We start from the raw sequence: 22,269 nt of genomic DNA, 5'->3' as shown, positions 1-22,269 counted from the left end.
TAATTTGGATTGTTGATCCTGGCTTATCGAGATTTGAAGTTTATTATGTACCGCTTAAACCTTAGTTCGGGCTTTTATTCTCTGTTGATCCTAGTTCAGCAACCTAAGATGTACCAAGGATTGTCCTAAACTTCAGTTTGGATTCTCGATCCCTGTTGGTTTACCTTGTTTACGTAGGGTTCCTTCCCTGTTGTTGATCTTTAATGTTCGGATCAGAAATCTGTTCCTTTATCATTAGTTTAGGTGTACTTACGAGGATATAAGGTCTTTGGGATGGCATCTATATATCGAGAGTAAAGTCGGTATGTTGTTATGATGTGAGGGGTTAGTAAAGTGTTGGATTTAACCTGTCAGTTAGGTTTATCATATTTCAAAATTGAAAATCGAGAACCGAACCAATCCAATTCGATTACCTTCAGTTTTGTTTCTAAATCAAACCAAAAGACATAATGTCTTGGGTCAGGTCATGCAAAATTTTGTTTTGGATTTCATTGGACCGCTAGTAAACGGTAGGATTGATTTTTAGATTCATTGATCATTAGGTTGGATACTGAATTTTTTATAGAAGAAAACTTGTTTGAAGAAAGTTTTGTTAAACGTGATACAATGAATTAATGAACATGCATGTTGTGTTTCAAGAGTGTAACAATAGAGAGCATTAAATGTCCTCCTGAGCTTAATTCAGTTGGTAAGAACAGTGCATAACATATGAAAGAGCAGTGCTATACATCCCGAGAGATTGTATAGCGAACTGCTCGCGAATTATTTGTCAGCCAATGAAAATCGTGACCATCCGCAAAACATGGGGAATTTGTTCTTATATTTTTTTATTAAGGGGTTAGACAAAAAAATTAAGCAAAATCCAATGAACATAAAGTTGCCAGCTCATTCGCAGAATTTCACGAATCTTTCTTTCGCATGATGTAGCATTATCCTATATGAAAGGTTCGGGGTTCGAGCCCCGAACACCAAAAAAAAAATGCAGTTAAGTGATTACCGGATTGAGCAACATGAATCCCATGTGGTCAAAATCAAAGGCATATTGTTGAGTGTTGCCATGAATTCCTTCTTCTCCTAAGTGGTCCTCCTTCTCATACAACACCACATTCACACCAGCTTTTGCTAAAACATATGCAGAAACCAACCCACTAATCCCTGCACCAACCACTGCAACTCTCATTTTTGTAATGGATACAAGATTATTGTTCTGTTGTAGTTTTGTTCATCTAATAAATAGCTTAATTAGTGGAAGTCTTGGTCTATTATGGTGGTTAATATATGTACTAAATAAATATACTATTCTAAATTTTATTTAGTAATTAAAATATATTCATTGTGATCATTGTAAAATATTGAATACAGAAACATTCAGCAGCCACAATGAATAAGCTAGTGAAAACCTGTATTATACTCTTTATATAAAATTGAATATTTTAAATTTCATCAAAATTTCAACTGTATGGTTAGATGGTATAAATCGATAATTTCTTGTTATATAGCTACTAGTACGTACAATAATATAAAAAAGAATATAAAAAATTACGCTGCCTGATTTTATTGAATATTAACAAAAAAATGATCCAGCGTCCTAAATGAGTAAGCTACTCTATTATATTCTTTTCAGTGAAATTAAAATATTAAAAAGATAATAATTTTTTTTGTTAACAAAAAAAAAGGTCAGTGGCTAGTTGTCTTCATAGACAAAAGTTCGATAAAAAGTCAAAATAATTTGTGAATAACAAATTTAATTGATCCTTTTAAAAAACAAATTTTACTGATACCGTCACCAATTATATAATCCCAATTTTAAGATTATCACTTTTAACGGCGCCAACCAGGAATGTGTATACTATTATAAACTTTTAATTCAAAGTCGAAAATTCAATTTTCTTTTGGTAGAAAAAGTCGAAAATTCAGTGATTAATAACAAACGATAACCGTAAGTTGAATTATAGAAATTGAAAAATATATCATTATATTACTATGATTTCCCTAGCACGAAACTATGAGCTAGTTTATTACATATTAAAAAATATATAATTTTTCCACTTAATAATTTAGAGAGTATTTTTTAGAAATTTTACAAAGGAGTAGAATTTATTTTATATTTTTGTTGTTAAGCGTAGTAAAAATTATTTTTAAAAAAATTTCTATATATGTTTGGATACATAATATTGATGTGGTTTTTGTTTGGAATTAATTTATCAATTCATCAATACAAGACATGTTTTGTAAAGATTAAAGCTATAATCATATATTAGTATGAAATTAACATACGAACATGCATATAAATTAGGATATATGACATCTAGATTATGAAGGAAGGCATTGTGGGCTTTGGAGGAGCTCAGAAAAGCAGAATAATTGATACTCGTACATGCTGCAAAGTGCAAAGGAGTTTTGAGTTTTAGCGTGGATCTAATGTTACAGTGTCATGAAAATTTTCTGCGTAAATAAGTTAGATTATAACCATAAAAACAGTTTTAAAACCGTAAATTAAAATGGATTTTTTTTTTTTTTAAACCATGGTCATATTAAATGGCTTAGAAGTTTTACAAAGACTGATATTTTAAAGCCAAAATGGATTTAGAAGTTTTATGATTGGTTTAGATACAATCAAAGTCATGTAAAATGGTGTTTGTTCTTTATATTTTATTATATAGTAATCTGAATTTTCTAAAAGGCAAGTGTGTGTATATATATATATATATATATATATATATATATATATATGTTTTGAAATAATCCATGAATGATATATGCATATACTGTCAATTGATCCTTGAGTGATTTATTTGAAGTTCATTGAAGCCAAAATATATTTTACGATCAACTCACATGATCAATCCATTTTGGATTTATTTGAAAGATTAGTAAATTTAAATTTAGCTTGAAGAGATGTAAAAGAAAACGGATTAAGCGGTCGAAGAAGACCATACGATGTACTGTTTTGGTATTATGTTTTAAAATATTATTCCACACATTTCTTTTGAGAAACAATATTTTGGAGGGTCTCTGTTAATAGCAAAAATAAAATATTTCGACATGCTGCAAAGTGCAAAGTGATTTCGACCAAGAGCATACAGACTTTGACATACCATATTTTCGACCAAGTGATTTAATATGTTGCATGCATATGGTTTTCGACTAAAGATAAGGATAAATAATCTGAAGTTACAATTGAAGTACATGGAAGTTATTTTCCAGTGTCTTGAAATTATACCAAGTGCAAGGCTCTAAGTATAGCAAGTTATTTCTACTTTTAATTTAGATCATATTAATGGTAGTTTTTCCTACAAGATATATATATATATATATATATATATATATATATATATATATATATATATATATATATATATATATATATATATATATGGGATTTGCTACAATAGACCCACTCATTTTTATAAAGGTCTATTTTAGCAAGAAGTACCTTTTCACTTGGACAAAAGGACCCATATTTTTGTTTTTTGAACCAATTAAAATTAAAGGACACAAATGTAATTGTCATTTTTTCTTTTTATTTTCTATTTTTCTTACTGTTCTTTGGTATCTCGTATCTAGCGTTTTTCTCTGAGTTTTTGTCATCCCTCTTCCCTCATCACTTTCTCTGTGTTTTAGTTTTCCTGCAATCTCTCTTCTCTTGAAATCTCATGATGAGCTTTCAATTTCTTTTTTTCAATTATGTTTTCGATTTTAGTTTTACACAGAAAGGAACTGATGCATCAACAAGGCGATATTTTTTGTTAGTTTTTGGAAGCAATTCTAAATTTTGGAACAATATCGTGATTTAGAATCTGCAGATGACATTTGACCTTTAATTGATAAAAATAGTGAATTAGAATTGGCTAAGCATATTTTTTCAAAAAAGAATTAGCTAAGCATACAACGGAATGGAAGGAAGAAAGGTCAAAGGACATCAATTCATGGAACCTGGTGAAGGGCAATAACAAAAGACAAGAAGCAGGAAAGAGAAAGGGAGAAGCAAAAGGACCGTAAAAAAAAATAGAAAATAAAATGAAAAACTGACAATTACAATTGTGTCCTATAATTTTAATTGGTTCAAAAAACAAAAACATGGGTATTTTTGTCCAAGTGAAAAGGTGCCCCTTGCTAAAATAGACCTTCATGAAAATGAGTGGGTCTATTGTAGCAAACCCCTATATATATATATATATATATATATCAGTTTCAAATAAGAACAAGAGGCGGAATCCTTGATTTCTGAAAGCTCTGTAACACCCTCACCATGGGAGCAAACGAGTTCAGCAGGAGACAAATAAATGGATCCCAGCCACCATTATATTCCCGACAATTTAATTGTTTTATTACAACTTTATTTTCACTTTTCTTTACAGCATTCTGCAATTTTCCTTTCATTTTCCTCCTTCTTTCTTTTGAATGCTCATTTGAGGGTTTTTTTTTTCAAGTTTTCATTTAATAATTTGTTTTATTAAAGTTGATGGAAGCAATTCTAACACTAATAAGAACGGTTTGATTTGTTCTCAACAAATACGTAAGGAAAGAGACCATAAATCACTAAAACAAAAGAACCCCAAAAAGGACTTTAATTCAGTCCTTAACTATATATTCGGATAATATTGTTTGTATTACTAAAAATCAGTGTAAACTATAACATAGGTGAACAACAAAATGCATGCAAATAATATGATAAAATAAAGTGACGGGTGTCAATTACTCTAGATTTAAAACGTTGACGTTAAAATCATTGATTGAATAACTGATCTTTCAATACGAACAAAATGAACAACTCAAATATACAGAAAATTAAATAACGCCGCACAAGACGACGAACAACATAGTGCCACACTCATACTACGAAATCGTGAAGAAAAAGCCTAGGTCTATGTGAAAATCACTTTTTTTAGAAGCTAAATTAGTTCACCGAAATTGGCACTGACTAGAATCGAACATGAGACTTTGAAAGAAACACACTTTAAGATCTCAAATCAACATCACCAAATTAACCCAAAACCATCCCCAATTAACGAAGAAAATAGAAAAAAAAAATCTAGAGGTAAAAAACTAGAGCCAACTTATTAATGGAGAGGGAGAATCTTTTAATTGAGAAACCATGATGTTTTCTATTAATATGTAAATATGTTATCATCTCATAGGTGCATTATTCCTAACATTAAGACAACAATTCAGCATACAACACTATTATTTATCTTTTGGTTAGTGACCTTTATTTATCTGGAAAAACTAAAAAAATTAAATAATAAAACGGTGGTAAAAAAAAAAAGACAAAACATTTAGTTAGTAATGTTTGAACGGTTAATTAAGTAAGTTAAAGGTACAAACACAACACATCAATATATTTGAGAGTCATCAGACAAAGATTTTAATTGTAGCTAGTAAGAATTTCTAGCAAGTCTTTTTTTTTTTTTTTTTTTTGGTACAAAAGTTCTTGTAACTCCATATGTGGTAAAAGTTTTAATTGATGTAAAATAAGCTTTGAATTTTTAATATAAAGTGATCACATAATTGTATAGTTCTAACTTCTACGAGAGAAAAAAATATGGCTGAATTTCTTCATATGACCTATGTTATGATCATCTTCATATTTCTATTTCTCTCTCTTATCGACGCCGAAGGTAAACATTTTTTCTAGTCCTTTTTTTGTTTTTCTTGCTAGTTTTCTGCACAAACTTTCATCAAATTTTAGTAACAATTATATTATTCTATATTTAAATGATAGCAGTTCATAGATGTATTGAATATACTGATTGTCCAGAGGATATGTGTCACCTTCCTCTTGTTGTGGTATGCCATGATCATATTTGTAAATGTCTTCGATTGGTAAGTTTAAAAACAATTCTATGTTATCTCAAAGTTTATAATTTCATTTGTGTTATAATTAGTGGTGTAAATGCTTTGGATCAACCCATCTACAACTCTATATGATATTGTTAATCTTATGATTTCTTTATAATAATGCGATTTGTGTTTAATTATATGTTCTTTAAATTTCTTTGACAGCCTTAGAAGGTTAGTTTGCTATTTGAAGATATGGAGAAGTACAACGTCACTTTTCTACTTCAATGAATCAAAGAAATACGGTTATGTAAAAATAATCATTTCTTGTATGTATGAAATTTATTGTAAGAATGATGTGTATTATAAAGTGAACCTGTATTAGTTAGTTTGTATTTTAAATAAAAAAGACTAAAGCGTTAAATCTTAATAAATAAGAAACATTTATGGTAACATTATATTATATACTTAAAAAAATTATAGATTAAGATAAGGAGTTATTGATTTTCTTTATGTTTATTGCATTCAGATGGACACTCGGTGTTTGTTTGTTCACTATTTTCAATACGATAATGTGTATAAATTACGAATAAATTTTAACTTTGATTAAAATTGTAGGAAAAAATAATATATAATTTTATCTTTTCGAATGACACCAACAATATAGCAAATTAACCTTGGATAAAATCATGTATTCCCTTTTCTCTATGAAAACTAGAATTACCTCACTCGATATGAAAATATTACAAAATGACTCAAAAATCATAGGCAATTGCTCTAAAACTCTTCTATCTAGGATAAAACTAAATAAAAATTATTGAAAAATATGTATGAATAACGTAAGATCACATGTCATCATTTGTCATATTACTGTTGTGGAGCTACCGATGACCTAACCTAGTAACGTTGCATGTTAAGTATTGTGATTGTATCGTGAGAGGACGTCTTCATATGCTTAACACATGATGGCCGAGTCGAAAGACCCCAAAGGCCACAGGTTGCCAGGAAGCTGCGTGAAGTTATAGCCCTCTACAAGTTTTCCTCAAGAAGTTGTATGAAGTTATAACTTCCATCTCAGCGTTGTAGCTTTCTAAATCTTGCAAACCTCTATTTTTACCAAGTTAATTCCTTTACCACACGTTTTCACTTGAATCTCTAATTCTTTATTGCATGCCTTATTTAGTTTTTCATTTTACTTAAGAATCTTACAACCTTATCTTTGTTCTTTACACCCTTGGATCTTAAATAACTAAACTTACCATTTGAAAATACTTAGAACTTATCCACTACAATTCTTGTGGGATAAATATTCTACTTACTCTTTATTACTTGTTGCGATAGTGTATACTTTCATTTTGCATGTAGGGAAATAGACAACATTAGATATCATCATATATGATGATATCATCATATCATGCAATAAAGTTAGGTGTCATCTCATGTAATAAGACAAGTGTATCACATGCAAGATAGTAATGAGTGATTTGTATGGATCATTATTTAGACTTATCACTATTTGGACTTGTGTCATTGAATAATTTATTTGGACATATATCATTAAATTTCTTCAAGTTCACTTACGCAATAACTTCATATTGTATGAAAAAAAAATTGTTTCGCTTATTAAACACCAAGAATTGTTATATCTCTGTAAGAGTTCTTTGAGTTTTGTCCTGACTTAGATGATATCCGAGAATTCAACTCATCTAAACTTTTATGTTATTACATTTTTTATTTAATCTATTGCATACCTATTTAGCGGATTTTTTAGAGACACTAGGTTGGAGTCATTGACTTCTTACTAGATATTTTCATTAAAAAATTATTTAAAAAAAATGATATATACACATGAGATCTATTTAAAGACTTTTTTAGTTTATTGGCATTATGAATGCTCTCATTAAGCATCTGCCGAAACCTTGACAAGAATTTCTCTTTCAATTAGTAGAGGAATATAAGCTTGTGGAGTAAAAGGAACAGTAGAGGCATTAGTAGGAAAAGGAGTAAATAGGCAATTGCCCTCCTGAAATTGTAAGTTTCGTCAATTATCTTCCTAAAATTAACAAAACTTCAATTACCCCTCTGAAATTGCACAACGTTAATCAATTTACCCCCTCCGTCAAATTCTTCTGTTAGTCAACATGACGTTTTGCAAATACCCCCCTGAAGTTTTTCACTTATGTGCAAAATGTCCCCAGAACTTGAAAATTTATATTTTTTTTTTCTGATCCTTAAAAGTGACTGCATTATCACCGAATTGTGGAGTATATTAGCTAAGTTTTGACGGTATACAACCATATATGTTCCCTGAAACGATCAAACATTAACTATATATTAGAGCCTAATGATATGAAAGTCCAACATAGCAAAGTAAAGTCACACCTGTCAGATGAAAAACTAATATATGGCATACATAATGAAGCACATAAATGGCACATGATTGACATAACCAAGAATTACAAGAAAAGTTTGACATTACATTTTGAGCATAATTCAGTTCAACCAACAAATAAAGTTTGTCATAATGTGGATTGTCCAACCTTTAATGTATGAGGAAGAATCCTAGTAATAAGGAGCTTATAAGCCCTTCAAAGAAAAGAAAATTTGATGAAATAAGCACCGGTAATCTAATTTATGGGAGGAGTTAATGGAAACAACTCTGAGAGTAGTTCAAACGATGAAGAATCATAAAAAATAAAATAAATAAAAAATAAAAAAAAAAAAACAAGGAAATTAGAAACATGCATTAAGATAGAAGTTTCAAGAGTGACTTAATTCTTCTTAATTAATTTGAAAAGCCATATATGAGTGACTTCTAAGTGATTGTGATTGTGATTGTTTTTTGTTAATTTTCATTAGATAGTTGAAGATGGTTATTGGTGGATAAAATATCATAGCAAAGTACAAGCACACACATCTTATATGAAAAACTAATGCATGGTATACATATAATGAAGCACATAAATGACATATGATTGACATAATCAAGAATTACAAAAAAAAATATAAATTTTCAAGTTTAGGGGCATTTTGCACATAAGTGCAAAACTTCAAGGGGATATTTGCAAAACGTCATGTTGACTAATTAACAGAAAAATTTGACGGAAGAGATAAATTGATTAACGTTGTGCAATTTCGAGGGATAATTGCAAATTTGTTAATTTTAAGAAGGTAATTGACAAAACTTACAATATCAGGACGGTAATCGCATATTTACTCATAGAAAAAGTATTCATTTTGAACATTGTATTTTAAGCCGATTGCCTTCATAACTGCTAAAATGTGTGGAGCCATCGTTTTAATTGCAAAAATGTCACCGTATCTACCTTTTCAAAATTTTAGCCTTAAGTCAGTTATGTTCAAAACGACTTAAAGTAATTACTAAAAAAAATTAAAAAGATTATTGTTTTTCATACACTTACTTTAATTTCTATTTAAATATCTTGCAGTAAATTAAGTTCTTCAAGGATTTTTTAATTTTTTTGTTATCAAGCTATTGGTACAAAGTTTTCATTGTCGTCTACTAATAACTAATCGCTATAAAAAACACTACACCGGATGAATTCTTCTTTCCAACCAAATTTTCTCTATATGAAAGAGGCAAGAATTGGACTTTTGACCATTTGTTTAAAGCATCCGCGAATATAACGTAATAATTATGCGTCAAATGCCATCTCAAAAGCTACTCTTTAAGCCAAAAAAAAATAAGAATGTGACAGTACACACTAAAAAGATAGATAAATAAAACAGAAAATGAGGTGAAATAATCAAATTGAAAAGAAAAGAAAAAACGACAGCATTTTTTTTTTAATTTCCGAAAAAATAGTATTCAATTGCTTAACTGTTCTATTTTAGAAAGTATTATCGCTTTCTTCGCTCATGACAACGTGGATAATCCCGAAATCACTAATCATTTTCTCTTCTCCCATTCACCATCCATGCACAATAATGGTGTCATTAACAAACAAAACCGAATTTCAATACCCTTAATATTCATCTCTTTTCTCTTAACCCTTCCTTCAATTCAAATGTACCACTCTCTTCCAAAAGCCATTTCTTTAGCATTGTAATATATACATTTGTTGTTGTGTGGTCGCCGACGACGCCATCATTTGCCGTCGGTGTTTGACCAACCACACATCTTCTCCTTCACCTAATCATGGCTCAACCAAGTCGCCGTGTTTCATATTCCGGTCCATTGTCGTCAACGTCATTTCATAAGGATCGTCATTATCATCACCACCATCACCACCATCATCATAGTTACCCTCATGACCAACAACGTCTATTAGAGTTTGTTGCTCAAGACGAGACTAACAATTTAGTCTCGCCTTTTGACAAACTCGAACGCTTGAGTCTTGATGACATTAGGGAAACCGCTTATGAAATATTTTTCACGGCGTGTAGGTCATCTCCTGGGTTTGGAGCCCGAAATGCGCACTCATTTAATTCAAATAATAATCATAATGAGTCCAAGCCAAGCAATGTGGTGATGTCACCGACGAGTAGGGTGAAGAAGGCATTAGGTTTGAGGATGATAAAAAGGTCACCGTCAAGGAGAATGACGTCCGGTGGAAACAGTGGAGGGCCATCCTCGCCTATTGCAGGCAGCCCTTTTCATCACACCTTGTCGATGTTGAGGCCACGGAGGCCAATGACATCGGCAGAGATCATGAGACAGCAGATGAAGGTGACAGAGCACAATGATAATCGCTTGAGAAAAACCATCACGAGGATCCTTGTTGGCCAAGTATGTATACAACCGTTACTATTAGAATAGAGACAACCAACAATTTATTCATCGCTAAATTTAACGAGAGAATTAGCGATAAATTTCATGTTTTTTCGTCTTTAAATTCTTCTTTGATTGATTTATTGTTAAACTTGGTGGTTGAATTAGACCTGAATTTCATATTTTTTTCGTTTTTAAATTTCTTTAAATTAGCTCTTGCATGCTATTGTTCTAACTCATAAAAATGGTTGAATTGCAGGCACTAAAAAAAGCAGAAACAATAATTCTGCCATTAGAACTATTACGCCACCTAAAACCGACAGAATTCAGTGATTCTCATGAGTACTATATGTGGCAAAATAGACAACTCAAAGTCCTTGAACTAGGCCTTCTTATGCACCCTTCAGTCCCCGTCGAAAAAAACAATACATTCGCTATGCGACTTAGAGACATCTTACGTATTTCAGAGTCCAAACCAATAGACACAAGCAAAAACTCCGACACAATGAGAACACTTGGTAACTCTGTTGTTTCATTAGCATGGAGAGGTCCAAATGGAACACCAGCTGATGTTTGTCACTGGGCTGATGGATTCCCTTTAAATATTCATTTCTATAATTCACTTCTTCAAGCCATTTTTGATATTCGAGAAGAGACATTAGTCCTTGATGAAGTCGATGAATTACTCGAGTTGATTAAGAAGACTTGGTCTATATTAGGTATAACTAGGTCAATTCACAATGTGTGTTTCGCTTGGGTTTTGTTTCAACAATATGTAGCAACCGGTCAAGTTGATTGTGATCTTCTTTGTGCTTCACATGTTATGTTGGGTGAGGTTGCTAATGATGCTAAGAAAGAAAAAGATTCTTTTTATCTTAAGTTGTTGACATCAATTTTGAGTTCAATGCAAAGTTGGGGTGAGAAAAGGTTGCTTAATTATCATGAGTTTTATTCTAGAGGGACTATTTCTCAAATCGAAAATCTTCTTCCTTTGATGTTGTCTGTCTCGAAGATTTTGGGTGAAGATCTGATGATATTTAATGTTGGTGAAGGAAGAGAGAAAGGAGATATTACCATTGTCGATTCATCAGGTGATAGGGTTGATTATTATATTAGATCTTCCATGAAAAATGCATTTGACAAGGTTTGTATTTAACCTATATTTTTATTTTCCTTCCTCTATTAGTATTCTTAGAAAGAAAAAGAAAAAAGTGATCACATATAGAAAAAAAATGAAATCCGTCTCCAATTCTATCGTGCTTATTGATAGAATTAGAGACACATTTCATATTTTTCCTCTTGAAGTTTCTATCACTACGACCCTGTATGGATTGACTTATTTGAGCTTATCTAACAAACTTAAGCACCCGTGAGATATCCACAAGTTGTTTTTCAGATTATTTTTGTAAGCTCTCCATGATAGTTTATGAAAACAACTGATAGCTTAGATAAAAACAGTTTTACTTTATAAATAAGCATTTATGCCTAAAAAGTTATGCCATAGTGCTTATCCAAAACAAATTACTTTTTTCTGGAAGTCATTGGTAAATTATTTACATAACAATTTGGATTGTTTTTCCATGATTGCAGGTAATTGAAGAAGTAAATGCCAAGTATGCTGAATTGCAAATAAAAGGGGAACTAAGTACTATTCTTCTTAATATAGCTCAAGAGACAGAAGATTTAGCATTAAAGGAAAGACAAAATTTTAGTCAAATACTAAAGAAATGGCACCCTTCAGCAGCTGAAGTTGCAGCCTTGATGTTGCACAGTTGCTATGGCCATTTGCTACGACAATATTTAAGCGATGTGACCTCGCTCACTTCTGAGACAGTTGATGTACTTCAAAGGGCTGGAAGATTAGAAAAGGTTCTTGTTCAAATGGTTGTTGAAGATTCTCTTGATGATGATGATAATGTGAAAACAGTTATAAGAGATATGGTTCCATATGAAGTTGATTCAGTTATATTCAACCTTTTGAGAAAATGGATAGATGAATCATTGAATAAAGGAAGGGAGTGTGTGCAAAAATCAAAAGAAACTGAAGTAAGTTTTTGTTTATTAATCTTTTTTCTTCAATGATTAAAGGTTTGTTTGAATCGGTTTATTTGAGTTTATCTACTGGCATCGTTACTTGTAAGACCGTATGGAAGAGTTTATGGAAAATTGAAAACAAATATGACATGTCCATAAATTGTTTCAACTTATTTCTACAAGCTCTCCAGAATAACATGTGAAAATAGCTTATAGCTTATATAAAAATAATTACATTTTAATGTAGATTTTAATTTTTTTTTCTCTCTAATTTTACTACAGACATGGAATCCAAAGTCAAAATCTGAGCTATATGCACATTCAGCAGCAGAGGTAGTGAAATTGGCAAAGACAACTGTGGAAGAGTTCTTTCAAATTCCAATAGGAATAACTGAAGAACTAGTTCAAGATCTTGCTAATGGATTGGAAAGTCTCTTACAGGACTATATGATGTTTGTTGCAGCATGTGGTAAGTACTGTAAATACATAAAATTAATTAAAGAATAAATATAGTCGATTACGAAATAGCTTATGCATAAGCACTTGCAAAAAACAGGTTTTAACTTTTAAAGTACACTCTTTTTCAGGTTCAAAACAAAGCTATATTCCTCCACTTCCTGCATTAACAAGATGCAACCGCGATTCAAAGTTTAGCAAGCTGTGGAAGAGAGCTGCACCTTGTGCTACAAATTTATCAGAACTAGATCATATAAACGGAACAAATGAAGGTCACAATCCAAAACCATCAACTAGCCGAGGAACACAACGACTCTACATTCGTCTCAACACCTTACATTACCTCCTTGTTCAAATCCAATCTCTCGAAAAATTGCTATCTCAAAACCATTGCATTGTTCCTTCAACAAGGCATAGCTTCACAAGCAATCTAAGAACACAAAGCACCAAAAGTGGTTCATATTTTGAAACAGTAATCTCATCACTTCCAGCAGCATGTCAAAATGTTTCAGAAGTTGCCGCGTACCGTCTCATTTTCCTTGATTCAAGCTCGGTATTCTACGACACCCTCTACGTCGATGATGTAGCCAACGCGCGTATTAGGCCAGCATTGAGAATCGCGAAACAAAATCTCACACTATTGACTACACTATTAGTTGATAGAGCTCAACCATTGGCAATGAAGGAAGTAATGAGAGCTTCCTTTGATGCATTCTTAATGGTTTTGCTAGCTGGAGGAAACTCAAGAGTGTTCAATAGGTCAGATCATGTTATGATTCAAGAAGATTTCGAGAGCTTGAATAGAGTTTTCTGCAGTTGTGGCGAAGGATTGGTGTCGGAAAACGTAGTCGAGAGAGAGGCTGCAGTTGTGAAAGGTGTAGTTGGATTGATGGCACAAAATACTGAACAGTTGATGGAAGATTTCAGCATTGCATCATGTGAAAAAGGTGGGATTGGAGTTATGAATATGAATGGACAGAAATTGCCTATGCCTCCTACTACTGGAAGGTGGCATAGATCAGATCCTAACACAATATTGAGAGTTTTGTGCCATAGAAATGAAAGAGCTGCTAATTATTTCTTAAAGAGGACATTCCATTTAGCAAAGAGGAGATGATATACACTTGCAACATAAATATTTTTTACACCGTCAATCAAATTAATTATATATTTGTTAAAAGTCATAGAAATGACAGTTTATGATTGGTTGACGGTGTAAAAAATTTTTATTGAGACAGTGTATCAAAGTTAATTTCTCTATGTATATACATCTTGGAGAAAATATGGATGAATATTATTGGTATGGGGGGAAGAAGCACATAAGATACTAGTCATGAAAGCCATTGAATCTGTGCTGAATTGTATTTTTACAAAGAGATATTCTTTAATTTTTTTGGGGGAGAAAAAGAGAGGAAACAATTGTATTTTGTGTATAGTTTGTTAATAATGCATATAGTCTATGAGTAGCATGTATAGCTACTATTAGTCTAAACTGCATAGTACAGAAAACAGAAAGAAAATTGTTTTTTTTTTTCTTTTTTTTTCTAATTTATGTGTGAACTATAAAAGGCTTTTTGGAAAAAAGGGCGGAGTTAAAAAATCATTTTTGGAAAATCTCTTGAAAAATCATTTAAATCTGACTACTTTTTGTATATTTAGATTAAGCAATCACTGTCGTCGTGAGCTTAGCTCAGTTCAGTTGGTATGGACAACGCATAAAATATGCAAGGTTCGGGGTTCGAACCCGAACCACCACCAAAAAAAATTAAGCAATCACTTCATTTCAAAGTAGATTTGAACAGTTTAAAATTGATCAAAATATTACTGATTTTCTATTTAGTATTGAGAAGACATTAGAAATGGAAAATTTAAAAGAATCTTGTCTTAACCTTGAACGTTTGTTAAAATACAACAACTCTGATATTGATGGACTTGACATATCATGAGAACTGAATTTTTTTAGAGAAATGATACAAGTTGAAAATGATACTCTAATTGACATACTTAAGTATATTATTATACTTGATTCTTTTCAAAATGCTTTTATTGTTTATAGTATAACGTTAACAATTTCTGTAAACTTTACATTGGCAAAATGAAGTTTTTCCAACTAAAATTAATAAAATCTTATCTTAGAATTTTTTTGCAATAACAAGACATAGGGAGGGCATCAAGGAGAATAAGTAACATCGCAATTAAGTTGGTTCCTAACTCAAACTTTCATCCTCTACCGTCTACTCAATATATTATTAAAAAAGAAAAAATATACATATAGAGGGGTCAAAACCGTTGAAAAAATTGTTGAAACGGAAAAAGACGAGAAGTCCTCCAACAAAAAATGAGGAATAGTGTTGAACCAAATGGTGCCAGCAATAGTATGACTATGATTTGCTAATTTATCCGCACAACAATTTCTTTCACGGAAAATATAAGAGCAAATCGAATTGAGACCCGGATGAAAAAATTTATGGCAACAGTTCCTCAAATAATCAGAATAACCTTGGGGTGTGACTTTTTTTGGAAGAATTTGGTTTTTTATTTTAAAATGGTTGGGGATTTCAAGTGTTCTTCCACATGATATTGGTATACATGCTTCACAATTTATCGGTTCTATTTTATTCATAAAGGAAGTTAGACAGTTCCCAAGTGGTTTGGTTGTATTGTATTTGGATCATTTCGAATGAGAGAAACTCTTGTGTTTTAAACAAACAAAAAGAACAAAATAATCCCAAAAAAAAAGGGAATATGATATATCTAAATATTCTTTAAAGGGTCTTGTTAAGGATCCTAAATTTAGAAAATCTTTTTTAAAAAAGTCAAATGTTATAAATTCCAATAGTTAGGTAGAAGTCCACAATTAAATAAAATAAGGTATCATGGATGGTAATGACGATTTCTCCTACAAAGGAAGTTACGTACAATTATCCCTTTTGAAACGTATCAAATTACTATACGTATTAGTTAAAAGACTGCATTAATTTTTATATTACTTTTTTTAAAACTTATTCAATAAATCATTTGACCTTTTTTCTTCTTCTCATATGCTACCTTTATTGGAATTGATCATATTTTACTTCAACATCTATGGCCTTCAACAACGAAATTCAACCTATGGTATGATGTGATTATAATTAGTGTGTATATATAGTTTGATAATTATTATACATATACGCACTAATCATAATCTCATTATTTTGTAGGTGGTACCTAGTTGAATATAATTATGAGACAAGCTTCATTACTTCAGATAATTTTTTAATCAACTATTTCATTTATCTAATTGGTTTCATGATTTCTCTTTAAATATTGCATTCTGTACATTTTTGCTAATACTTATTTGAACATGGCTATATTCCTTCGAAGGATAATTTAATTATTGGAATCCATACACTCCGTATTTGAGAGTTTAGGTAATTATTTTTTCGATTCATCTCTAGTTGAATGAATTAATCATTTAGTCATTATATATATTGAGAGTGAAATGCCAAAACAATTTTCATTATGATTTTTTTATAAATAATATTGTAACTTAATATATAGAACACCCAAACATCCAACAATCGAAAATCCATAAAAATATATAGAACAAACAATTATTATACAATTGAATCATATGACACACAAACAATTATTATACAATTGAATCAAAAATGAAAAATAGATAAATAAACCAATGAATCATTTGTCACACAAATATATATACAAACTATATCTCTTTAATTTCATGTGGAAGCACTACTATGATGATGCTTAGTATGGCCAGCAACATTCCTTTCCTCAATGGGACAGTGTGTACCACCACTTCCTGGGATAAATGTACAGCCAGAAGGTCCAGATGGAGCCACAGGACCCTTATCAAGAGCTTGCAACCTAAGCTCTTTCATGTTCAAAACCCTAACACCAAGGTTTGGTCGCACATGAATTATGGTAAGAAGTAGTAAGAATACTAAAACAATGTTATTAAGAGCCCTCATGGTGTGTTGAAATTATCAATTTGAGGCTTAATTTGTATATCTTACTAGAGGTTGTTGGTATTTATATATATTGGTAGGTGGTGCATGTATCCAATTTTTTAAGACTAAAAATATTTTATTAATTCAAGGTTTTTGACTAATGACTATATTATAGCTAGGATTTAAGAATTAAATATTGAAAGTTTAGAAAAAGATATGTATATTTGAATTGGTCATGATTTCTGCGTGTTAATTAAGCATGCATATATATATATGCTTACGTATCATTACTTACAAATTGATATATAGAGATGGCTATCAAATTGTGTATCCTTGTTTGACAAACGTACAAAAGTTTGATTGTTTACATATGCCCCTAGTATAGTGGAAGAAAGAAATTAAAAACAATGGTCAAGTTTGAGAAATTTCTTGGAACTAGGGTTTAAGGATGTTACCATGTAAATAGGTATAAAGAATATATTGTAATGTGAAAAGTTGGCAAGGATTTTGGTAAAAGGGCATTAAAGGAGAGGACTTTGATGCCATACATACACCAAAGCACACGCAAGAAACGACTTGCATATTAGGTATAGTTATCTAATCTAATATAGTTTGTTTCGTCAACATGTGAAAACATTAACTTGGTCAAATCCTATCAAAAACGTGCATATTCAAATATAGTTAATAACTTGTCCTATGATTCAAAAGTCTCTTATTGCACCTTGTGCATGTGAAATAACTTATAATATTGTTTGTGATATTGGAGATGATGTGTATTGTGTTTTAATTGATGAATCGGGTGATTTTGCTGGCAAAGAACAAATGGCAGTTGTGATTCGTTACGTTGATAATGAAGGTTTCTTAAATGAAATATTTCTTGGTATTGTACATGTTACGGAAACAAATGCTAAGACACTTAAAAGAGGCACTTGAATAGTTGTTGTTGATTAATGGCTTAAGTATGTCTAGCATTAGGGGACAAGGATGTGACGGAGCTAGCAATATGTGAGGTTGGCTTGGTGGGTTGAGAACCTTAATGTAAAATGATAATTCATCTACTGTTTATGTGCATTATTTCGCTCCTCGACTTCAATTGGCACATGTTGCTTGCGTTGACAGTCATACAGATGTTGGTGGTTTTTTCAGTAAGGTCGATATGGTTGTTAATTTCATTTGATCATCTAACAAAAGACAAGAATTACTTCGTGGAAAACAAGAAATTCATTATGCTAACTTGACTGAGAAGGGTCAGATAAACACCGATAGTAGAAAGAATCAAGAATCATTTGTTGCTCAAGCCATTGATACTCATTGGGGTTCTCACTGGAGGAATCTGATGGTCGGATTAGGCAAGGGAATCAAATCGTTTATCAAGTAATAAAGTGATAAGTAGAGTATCGTATTCACATAGATTGTCGTTTTGCCCAAACAATTTGCGTTACTTATTTTTGAACAATAAAATATATAAGAGTTTAGGGTTAAGAGATTTGCAATTTTTATATGTTTGCAACATAGCAAATTACTTGTTTTGGTTGGAGAAATGTTAATAGAGGTTAGGATTTATTTGTTGGAATTAATTAACAGTCAAGTCGCATTGAATTATTCTCAGTAGAATATCTAAGTGATGAGTTCGTTGAGATGTTCTAACCTAATTGGTTTGTCAAGTTGCACATGTTGGTTGCGTGGTGATCCTTACATGCGGGATCTTATTCTCTCAGTTGATTTTGGTATATCCCTCCACTGTTGAGTTGCACCTGCTAGTCACACGGTGATCCTTATATGTGGGGTCTTACTCCCTCGGGGGTAATTGAAACATAGACTTAAGTTGGTGTTCATAAATTTCCAAAGGTATCATGGCAGTGTTCCTAAAGATTTTCCCAGCTATGAATCTTAGGAGTACATAGCACATTCTCCTCTCGGTAGTTATACAAACGGGCAGCCCTATCAGCGTCTACCTTACCAAGGTTATAGGTGAATGAAGTTATTAGGCTGATTTAAGTCATGAAGTCACTTGTTTCCTTAATTAATAACTAGTTACATCTTAGGTTCAACAGATTTTACTCAATATGATTAATGTCACCTCTTAAGTACTTACTAATTGGGTCTACTCCCTTTCGGTATATTTCGTCTAGGTATTAATCAATTACTTCCTAGATAGACAGATATAAATATCAGGATATAACTATCAATATTAGGCCATGTCACTACCTAAGTGCATAAACTATGGTTGCGCTCCAGAGGAGACAAATCTTACGCACTACAGTAAAACTAAATAGCGAACAAAAAATAATTGAATAAATGACATTAAATTAAATAATTATCTAACAAATAAAATAAAGGTTCATCGTAGAACCCTAGGCTAAATATATTTAGTTACTCATGGTAACTAAAAACGAATCACAAAGAAATAAACATACACTAGAAAAACTTGGAAAGGAGAGAGAAACTCCTCCTGAAAGCTCCTAGTATGCGTCTTTCTCTTTAACTGCTCCAGTTCTGAACGAGAAATTGTGAATAAGGAATGCGGTATTTATAGGGAGAGTTTTCACCTGTGTTGGGCCCAAAAAGCGGGCTTTTCCCACAAAAAATGTAGAAAAAAGCAGTTTTGGCCCGCACTAATCAGTGTACGAGGCGCACACTTCATGCCCTAGGTGCATGGGAGTGTAGAACAAACCATGCTCTAGGCGCATGTGAGTGCATTCTGGACCTTTTTTCTCTACTTTTCTGTCCTTTTGGGTGTTTGCTTCCATATAAGATGTATTGGGACCTGGAAACATAATTTCTCCCTCTGTAAAGTCTTATGAGGTCTTTTGAATCTTCATTCTTGATATTCCCAAGGCCTTCACTAGTCTTCGGATGTTCTTAGTTTGCCGATTTGCATGATTTCTTCGTGAATTAGATCAAAAACACCATAAAATTGCTATGTTTCGGGAAGAATAGAATTACATACTCAAATATAGTAAATATTAGGTTAATAGAGCTTTACCCCCATGTAATATAGGTCACTTTTGATTTTACCCCCTGTAAAAAAAATTGGATTTGGTCCTTGTAAAATTTTTTTTGTTCTGGAAAACCCCCTAGGCCAGTTGACTGTGCATTTTTGCTAATGTGGCATGATGCATCACCTTTTTCGGATGAGGTGGCGCGCTGACTGTATAATTATTTTTATTTTTTATTTTTTTATGGGGTACAGATGGCATTTATGATTTTTTTTTTATAAAAAAATTAAAAATTCTTAAATTTTTTTAAAAAAAATGAAATAAATTATGGAAAAATAAAAAAATAACGGAAAAATTAGTAAAAATTTAAAAACAAAAATAATTATGGAAAAATTAATAAAAATGAAAAAATCTGGAAAATTAAGAAAAAGAACAGGTAAAATCTAGAAAAAATAATTACAGGGGGCAAAACCAAAAGTGACCTACATTACAGGGGGTAAAGGCCTATTAACCCTAAATATTACAAATGTCCCATATCATAGGCAATTGTTCTAATACTCCTCCGTTTTACTGGTAAAACCCATTGAAAATTATTTAAGAACATGCTAAAAATAGCGTAAGATGTCATGTCATTAAACTCTTCGTAATTTAATGACTTTTGTATAGTTCCATTGTTGGGGTAATTGAATAAGTGCATAATGATACACCATTTGATAAACATGGTGAAACCATATTTTTGCTAGATGTGTTGTAATCATTTGATTTTATCTTCATGTTATATCTGATGGTTGAGATTTTAGGGACTACAAACAGTGGCGGAGCTACATGTACCCTTGTATGGGCATGTGCCTCCACTACTTATTAATTTTGGTACATAATATTATTGTTAAGCAAACTGCATGCCCCCATTATTTAGTAAAAAAAATAAAAAGTTCATTTGTCTAAAGTAAAGTTAATCCAATTAACTAATATTTCATTTATTGATAAATTGATTCATTAATCATAACATATATTTCTTTTGTGCTATAAGTGATTCATTTGTAATAAAATTTTGTATCAAATTAAATCATCATTTTAATTTTCAATGCAATTGTGAACACTTTTTTTTTTTATTCTACACTAATAGTTGCATTATTTGCAAGTAAATGTGAGAATAGGTCAAGCCGGCTTTTAACTTAGCTTACATAGGCTAGACTTTTTTTTTTTTTTTAATAGGGAATACCAATATTTTTTTAGAAGCCTATTTATCTAAAAAGTCACGCCAAAAACCATAGATAAAGTCTTTTAGGCCTATAAAGTTGGCATATTAAGTACATACAAATAATTTGTAAAACCTAACTTGACTCAGCCTATTCCTGTTTCAATTCTCAAGTCAATGACTTCCACTTGGTATTTATTGAAATGTAAATAAATTAATATTTGATAAGAGTAATTTTGTAAAAGTATTATTATTTCACTTCCATTTTATATATTACTGTAAGGTGGTTATTTTACTTTCATCTTGCACTATCTCCAATACTATATAGCTTCTTTTTTTTTTTTAAATAACATTTTTAGTATTATAGTATATGGATATTGTTCCCACAATCTAAAATTTCTGGCTCCGCCATTACAAACAGTTTGAATGTAGTTTTACAAAGGCATGATCAAGATCTTTTGAATGCTTTGTCACTTGTCAAAGATAGCAAAAATGAATTACAAGAACTAGGAATGATGGTTTGGAAAAAAACTTGTGTCTGAGGTTTTTTTTTTTACAAGCAAAAAAGTAGGTCCTACCGGGAGTCAAACCCAGGTCATTGGATTCAAAGTCCAGAGTGCTAACCACTACACCATAGAACCTATTGTATTTAAGGTTGTTAAAAGTTGTAATAAGTTTGATATTAATGTGCTTGATATGGATGCTACATATGTGCAACAAAAGAAAGTTAGGTGGCAAGATTCAAGTGTCTCTAATTTGCATCATTATAAGCATGATTGTTTGTTAGTGTTGTAGATTTGCAATTGCAAGAACTCAATGCTAAATTTGATGAAGAGAATACTGAAATTTTATAATATATGTTGCATGTTTGAGTCAACTTCATCATTTGTAGTTTTTAACGTGGACAAATTATTAAGGATGATCGAGCTTTATCCAAATGATTTTAAGGACGTGTCGGAAGAGTTGGTGCGCTATCAATTTCGGAATTATCTTAAAAATGTTCGAGGTGATCCCAATTTTACAAACTTAAAAGGACTTTTAGACCTTTATGCAAAACTTGTAAAAACAAACAAGAGCACTACCTTTGATTTGGTGAACAAACTTCTGAAGTTGAAGGTGATATCTTCAATATAGTTGAAGTCTACTTTAAGGTATGGCTGTTGTCTAAGAAATTTT

General features: G+C 31.4%; 1 protein-coding gene, 1 long non-coding RNA gene and 1 other non-coding gene across 3 annotated transcripts; 2 read left to right on the top strand and 1 right to left on the bottom strand.

Annotated features, from left to right (window-relative positions):
• The first annotated feature begins 5,417 nt into the window (after positions 1–5,417).
• Positions 5,418–6,234, top strand: LOC11430395 (uncharacterized). The gene is made up of 3 exons (XR_003008712.2): positions 5,418–5,621; positions 5,729–5,826; positions 6,007–6,234. It is a non-coding gene; the product is annotated as an uncharacterized lncRNA (long non-coding RNA).
• A 3,706-nt stretch (positions 6,235–9,940) lies between these two features.
• On the top strand, positions 9,941–14,453 carry LOC11424285 (protein unc-13 homolog). Its single transcript, XM_003590062.2, has 5 exons — positions 9,941–10,531; positions 10,773–11,657; positions 12,104–12,559; positions 12,830–13,016; positions 13,135–14,453. The coding sequence occupies exons 1-5, from the start codon at positions 9,941–9,943 to the stop codon at positions 14,118–14,120; spliced, it is 3,105 nt and encodes a 1,034-aa protein (XP_003590110.1). The 3' UTR covers positions 14,121–14,453.
• Positions 14,454–21,662: 7,209 nt separating this feature from the next.
• TRNAQ-UUG (transfer RNA glutamine (anticodon UUG)) lies at positions 21,663–21,734 on the bottom strand. Its single transcript has one exon. It is a non-coding gene; the product is annotated as a tRNA-Gln (tRNA).
• Between the last annotated feature and the right edge of the window lie 535 nt (positions 21,735–22,269).

The sequence above is a fragment of the Medicago truncatula genome, chromosome 1, assembly GCF_003473485.1.
Source record: "Medicago truncatula cultivar Jemalong A17 chromosome 1, MtrunA17r5.0-ANR, whole genome shotgun sequence".
Classification (NCBI taxonomy): domain Eukaryota; kingdom Viridiplantae; phylum Streptophyta; class Magnoliopsida; order Fabales; family Fabaceae; genus Medicago; species Medicago truncatula.
This window is presented reverse-complemented; position numbering and strand designations above follow the sequence as displayed.